The 7,113-nt window shown below is 35.9% G+C and overlaps 1 protein-coding gene across 1 annotated transcript in view; it reads right to left on the bottom strand.

Annotated features, from left to right (window-relative positions):
* Positions 1-6,756, bottom strand: part of LOC146456036 (huntingtin-interacting protein 1-like) — a 37,196-nt gene extending 30,440 nt beyond the window's left edge. The window contains 4 exon segments of the mRNA XM_085093573.1: positions 1,993-2,049; positions 2,447-2,591; positions 4,040-4,101; positions 6,557-6,756. Of these exon segments, the coding sequence (XP_084949699.1) occupies positions 1,993-2,049; positions 2,447-2,591; positions 4,040-4,101; positions 6,557-6,631 (339 nt within the window). The 5' untranslated portion in view covers positions 6,632-6,756.
* Positions 6,757-7,113: the final 357 nt, after the last annotated feature.

Raw genomic sequence — 7,113 nt, 5'->3', positions numbered from 1 at the left:
TAAGTGATGATTAGAAACAGAATTCTGTAACTTCTGTAATTTTCATCGCAAACGTGCCCGAATTTACTGCGAGTGATCGCTTTGAACAAACACAGAGTGTCTTCAAATTTTACATGCGTGTTTGCACGCACGCAAAAAAAACTGAAAGTTTTGGCCTCTAATAGCAAATGCATCGTTTATTTCAATAAAATGTTTTGTTGGAAAAGCTTTTTGTTGATTTTTGTGTCTTTGTCAATTCATATATGCGTTTGAGAAGCGACAAATGCGTAATCAAGGACAATTTGCATAAGCGGGTTGAAATTTGATATGCCAAAGGTCTTCATCAACATGCCGTGAATTTTAGATATTTTTGCGTTCAAGTGTGTTTTTCGGCAAATGATTTATAGTAACGATATCATTTTACGTCAGAAAACATTTTGTTTAATCATTCCAGTTTAATATGCAGTTAATTTTGGAAGCCAAAGATATTTATTTATCTACTGCGCATTTTAAACCGCTCTAGGAAAAAGTTAATTTATGCGAAAACTATGGAAACACGACAGGAGTCAAGGGGTTAAAGAATGCTACTTGCCATTCATAAGTTCAGTATAGATTAATTAATAGTTTCTGTTGCATTTTATGCCTACGTTTCAGGTTAGAACTTTGCTTTCAGTACTTTATGTTTAGAACTTTGCTGCATTGCTTTCAGTACAAAGTTGTGGTTCACGTTGTAAGATTATATAATATATTGTTTATGTTAGAATAAAGTTACGGTTCTCTTCTTAACAAATGTTTGTGGTAAACGATACCAGCTTAATCTCAATCTCACCAGTATTCTGTGCAACATTTTTACAACCATTTTTTTTTATCTCTATCCTATTTCCACTCCTCCCTCTTCGTTTTCATTTCAGTCTTATTTCCATTTTCTTCAATTCTTTTATATCACATTCCTATACCATAACTGCAGTAGACACATGCAGTCTGAGACTGCCTTTTTTTATTAAATGCTTCCACAACTCTGAGTGTATAACAGGCAGCAAAAGGTCAACTTCAGTGTTCCAGATAAGAGAGGGGTCTGAGGTCAAAACCCAAGAAAGCTGGCTTCCTGACCTGGCAATAGGGATAGTAAACTTAAGAAGATTTGAAGAGAACCCCTCAAAACGATGCCTTTGAATGTTATCTGGAACACTGCCAATAAAATTTACCAAGTGCTGGAAAGACACTGTCTATGAGTGCCATGAGTAAGTTTGGCATCCAGTACCAAAAGTGTGGTCTCAGACCTGACTGTTTATGAACCGTTGAGTGGTTTGAAAAAATATTCATACTCCCTACTAATTACAGGTCATTAACACATTCTGTGAGGAAGGGAGTCTACATGTACAATGTAAAAATATGTAGCTATATTGGAATTGGAGATAGTCCAACCCTTGCATGGGAGTGGTAGGGATATATTCTAGAACAACATAATTATTAGATCAGCTGGGCCACCACATGCATCAAACATTGAAGGAGGATGAGGCTTACAACTGAGCTGTGATGTACAGTACTTTAACTATTGTGTAAGGATTTTAAATGCAGTTAAATGAAATTTAACATAGTTAACAACAAATAGCGCCTTCAAGCAGTCAGTAGTCAGTTTGGTTGGCACAGGCACAGTTTAGCCTTGATGGCATCAGCTCCACGTGCCTGATACACATCGCATTGTGTTGACCATCATATGCTTCATTTAGTGTTTGGATCTTGTGTTAACCATTCACGTCTCGCACTCGCATTGTAATGTGCTTCATCAGGATTTCTTTGTCATCTTTTTAGCTTTCCTTGGTTTTGGAGATCATTTCTTGTTATTTTTGGTTTCCAAACTTAATAATGGTTTGAACAACTTTTAACAGCATGGCAGCAGCTTTGAGAGATGAGACAAATGTGAGTTATGAAAGTTCTGAAGAAATGGTCTACATCTACATTTGTATAATTTTATACATCACATGCAGGTGGCTAGCGTTCATCTCAATTTACCCAGAATTCTTTCATATCCTTCAGCATCTGCTTGTATTTTAAGGATTCTTTTATAGCCTGTTGTGAAATAAAAAGTACTATTTAGTCATTTTCACTACCTCAAAACCGAAATAATAATAATATTTATACAGGAAAGTATTGCTCGACAACTTTGATTTACATGGTCAAATTTTAGAATTTCTTCCACAAACTTGAAAGTAAGAACATTCTTGAATTATAGCACAATAAACAGCACCACAGGAAAGTACTGCTCAGTAGCTTAATCATTTTAAGGGTCACACTTTAGGATTATATCTACAGACTTAAATAATAGATGGCACTAATCATAAAGAAGGGTACTTCTCAGCAATTTTTACTTGTCTTGTAGTCACTGTCAGTGTATGACAAAGATATTTACAGTAACTGTCTTGAAAGAATAAATCAATAATGGTTCCGACATTGTGATCATGCTTACATTTGGGTGTCCTTCTCTTAAAAGCTTGTGGATCACAAGCATTGCTTTCCAGCACATAATGACTTGTGATGGCAGTGGCATACGCCCTAATGAGTTCCAGAAAATGGACGCTCCTTTCTCGTGCCATGTTCCTATAATTGCACTTGAACAAAATTAAGGAAATTCCATGACAAGTTTGATAGAACAAAATAATGCTTTTAATAAAAAGTTAAAAATTTAGTCAAACTTTATGCATTTTAAAACTGTGCTACTGTATAGGAGATAAAATAACCATATTCTGAACAATTATTGTGATTTTGGAAATAAATATTAAATATCATTTAACATATAAATGCCTGGACACTAAATACTGTCTAGTTACTCTGTAACATGAAACATTACTTGAAGTCAGCTTCAAAAGTTTGATAAAAGTGCCTTGCATTACAATTACAGAAATGAAAATGCAATAATTATTTCTTCTAACTATGAGGAAAAATGATCACATCTTTGACCAAGACAATCAGAGATACCAGTGCAATTAACTACTATGCATGGATAGATCTAATTAGCTATGTCCCTTATATTACTAAGTACAGTGGAAGCTCTCCTTACGGACACCTCTATAATACGGACACCTCTCTATTACGGACAGTTCACTTGGTCCCTGAGAGACTGAAATCCATATAAAGCCTAGTCCTTTCTAAAACGGACACCTCTATAATACGGACACTTATTCCTGTCCCCTTGGTGTCCGTAATAAAGAGGTTTGACTGTATTCTTTAGGCACAGAACTGCCAAATTGCTGATCAATTCACCAGTCATGCAGGTTCAGAGTATGTAAACTATGTTTTTGTGTATGTACTGCATAAATTCTTTTAAGGAATTACAGTAGCCCCAAACAACAAATGCTAACATGCTGTGGCATGAAGAATACAAAATATAAATCACTAACTCTAACACTAACCTAAGAGAGAAAGCTTGTGACTCCTAAAGAATATTCATGCTGACTGAATAAAATGCAACACAGAAGAGACATTTAAACAATCAAATGTTGGTAAAAATGTTCAGTGTTCAATAATATCATTCAACCCTTTAAACCCCAATAGTGACCAGAACATCATTTCTCCTTACAATATCACAAATTGATCAAATATGAAGATCACAAGACAAAAGGAAATGACCACTAGTGGTAGAATGTGTCGACACTGTTTTTAACAAATTTCCCAGTCTAATCCAGTACCTCATGTATTTGAAATAGATAGAGAACAATGAGGAAAATAATTATGCATGTTGATACTGGCACTAAAGGTGAGGTTACAAAAGCCAACTTTTAACGACAATTTTTAATGCAGCATAAAGCTCACAGACAAATTTCAAAACAATATTTTGTTGCGGCAATACATTATATTATGTGGTATTGAAGAGAGGTAAAAAACTTGCAATGTGTTGCTGCAAGACAACTGCTTCATGTAAAGTTGTCCATGCACTGTCATATGATAACATCTTACAAGGCAGCAATTTTGCATTAAAAATTGTCCCATGTAACATTACCATTACTGGAAAGGGTTAATAGATCTTATTTTAAAATAAGCAAACTTAATTAAAAGGATATTTCTGATGTGCTTCTCTTTGACTGCAGATTCAACATTGTTGACAGCTTTTCCTATGGCTTCTACCTGTGAAAAAAAATAGGTTGGTATGTAATAAATCAGCTTTATCATCTACAGATGGTCCAGGTCCTTTCTATCTAAAGTTACTGGTTATAAGCAAGAGCCGGTTTTTTTCAAAGGGAGTTAAACTACCGAACAGGGAGAAAACCCTTAGAGCAAGCACACCTACTAACAACAAAATAATGCAACCTGCCAACTTCCAATAGCAGGGTTTTTGTTTGTAATTTATAAGTAATCAACTGGAAAGGACCGCATTTTAATTTAGTAGCAACTGAATGGTAAATTTTTTCTCAACCCATGTACTGACTGCATTGTACATGTAAAAATAGCCAGCCCAAAGAACATTAAAATACCCAACTAATTTAAGAGTTAAACATGCTACACATAGAATGAGAATGATGTATCATTCCATGAGCGACACAAGCATACTCAGAAAAAGGAAATCCAAGTGCTCCTATCAGGAGTCAAACCTAAGACCTTCCAATTACTAGACAAGTTTGGATCCTCTACCACTGAGCTACAGGAGACTTGTGGGAGCTAAGGCCATTAAACTACGTTCATGGGACAAATATCCTGCATACTGCTAAGATTTCACATTTATAATTTCTATGCTACACATACAGCACTAATCCCACTCCTTAAACAATACAATTTTGCATCAATAATACCATAAAGGAGGCCCTGTTTGGGTACATTTCAACAAACGATGAAACAGCAACAGGAAGTGAAATGATGACAAATGACAAGTCTGCTGTAATGTACAATAAATTATTGTGACAGTGATCAGAAGAATCAGATGAGGACATCTGATCTCATGCTTTCTACTGACATTAAATTAATAGTGATGCAAATGGTGGTAGAAGGAATGAAAATTAGCATAAAACCTCATTTATCGAGCGGAAGAACACTTACTATCGACAGGTCAATAACACATTAAATTTTTGTTCTTATTGGGTCACGAGACTGTGGATGTGGTTCATAGTCCATTCAAATGTTTGTTTGGAATTCACTGCCAGCTGTTCGAAACTTTAGCAGTTCACTACCAGCCGATCAAAATATTGAAACTGTTCACCGTTAAAAATATAATCTCTCCACAGCTGTTGAGCCGTTCACCCAATATTCGCTCTGGACAAGCTGTTTGAAAATTTTCTTTAGCTAGCTATTTACCCATTCACTTCATCCATTCACAATTTTTTTAGCAGCTGTTCAGCCTTTTACTTCATCCGTTTTAAAATCTATCAGCAACCATTCAGCCATTCACTATGTCCGTTTCAAACTGCTTAGTGGACCGTTCATCATCCATTCACTTAAGCCATGCATTTTGCCGTTCAAATGGATATCCGTTAGTGCACATTTTCGTGTGAGACGTCACAAATGGTTTGATGAACACTAGGTCTGATCTTAGCTTTACATGAATTACAGACATTCGTATGGATATCCGTTAGTGCACATTTTCGTGTGAGACGTCACAAATGGTTTGATCAACATTAGGTCTGATCTTAGCTGTACATGAATTACAGACATTCGTAGCTCATGCCATATTGACTATACAAGGTATTTATTATTTTTCTGTTCTGCGCATGGTCCAGATGGATCAGTTCATTAAATTTTATTAGTTACCTGAACAGTACAGATGTTCTCATTTGGACTGCTTGCTTTTCATCCGAACTGCTTACACAAATCACCCACCCATTTTTTATGTTAGCAAAATAATAAAAATCTTGCTCACTACGCTTGTTTGGCCCAGACATACAGACAATATTGTAGTTTTTCTTTCTTTGTACACAAGTGGACCTTGAGTTCATTACAGTCCAGATGTAAACAAAGGAAACATACTAGCTAGCTCAAAAAATAATTATTCTCCATACATGTGAACCTCAAAAGTGATGAATAAAAACTACACGATGCCACAGTACACATACCAGCTAGCATCCATTTACCATCACAGAAGCTAATTATTTTTTCGTTTATGATTAAACTTAAAGTTAGTTCATTCATTTCAAGCACAGTGTATAATTAAAATTACTTACGTATGAAGAAAGTAAACATTAACTATCTTGGTGACAAAATGGCATCGCCGTTATTTGGAAGCACTCTCTCAACATATTTTGAGGAAATTTAACGAAACTGCAATACAGTGGAAGATATTTTTTGGTCTTAAACGTGTTTGAATCTGATAAGCCAAATAAACGGAGCATCAGGGTAATTAACGAAATTAAAATTGGGGGTACTATAATCATACTAATAGTATGGAGAATTTATTTTTCGTAACAAGCATAGTCTACGATCGTTTTTCCATAACCACAACGAAAATATTATTTGAAAGGCGAAATAACCACGCTATATGACGTACGGAAATGAAATAAATCAAAGGAAAAAAACTTTAGAAACCAAGTAAACATGAACATGTAAGACAATCACACGCATGAAAATAAACAACCAATATTATTGCGGCAAATACCTGATCACGTTCAAGCTTTTCTCTCTCTTGAGTTAAACTTGGCTTCTTCGAAAGTCCAAGTTGCGGAGCACTCATGATCTACCGTGATATCCTCTCAGATTTCCATTAAGGTGATCCTTGAAAACACGCACGTTTTCGAAGCCAGGAGAATTCTTATAAAGAATCACGATATTCGACAACTCAACCAGGCCGCCAAATTTGTAAATTCGGTTTTAGGAAACTGGCGACTAAACAAAAGAAACTCGTTACCAAGAGTTCGCGCCAAAAACAAAGGTAATGTCCAAGGCGTGTCCATGTAGTGGCAAAGTTTGCTTGACTTGCTTCGGTTTCTGGGTCCAGACAGACTTTGAAATATCATTTTTACAATAAATGTCCAACAAATTTCTAGCGCACTCATTGGTAAATGTTTTAGCGTTGTGTTCCTATGAATAGGGGGTGTTCACCGATGTAGCGGTCGACAGTCAGCGACCGGCTACTGGTCGAATCGCCTGATACTTAGCCGACGAGGCCGTAGGCCGAGTTGGCTAAAATCAGGCGATATTCCGCAAGATTGAGCA

The sequence above is a fragment of the Pavona decussata genome, unplaced genomic scaffold (assembly GCF_977016875.1).
Source record: "Pavona decussata unplaced genomic scaffold, jaPavDecu1.1 SCAFFOLD_262, whole genome shotgun sequence".
Lineage (NCBI taxonomy): Eukaryota > Metazoa > Cnidaria > Anthozoa > Scleractinia > Agariciidae > Pavona > Pavona decussata.
The sequence above is the reverse complement of the archived record's forward strand: the minus strand, read 5'-3'. Positions and strand labels throughout refer to the sequence as shown.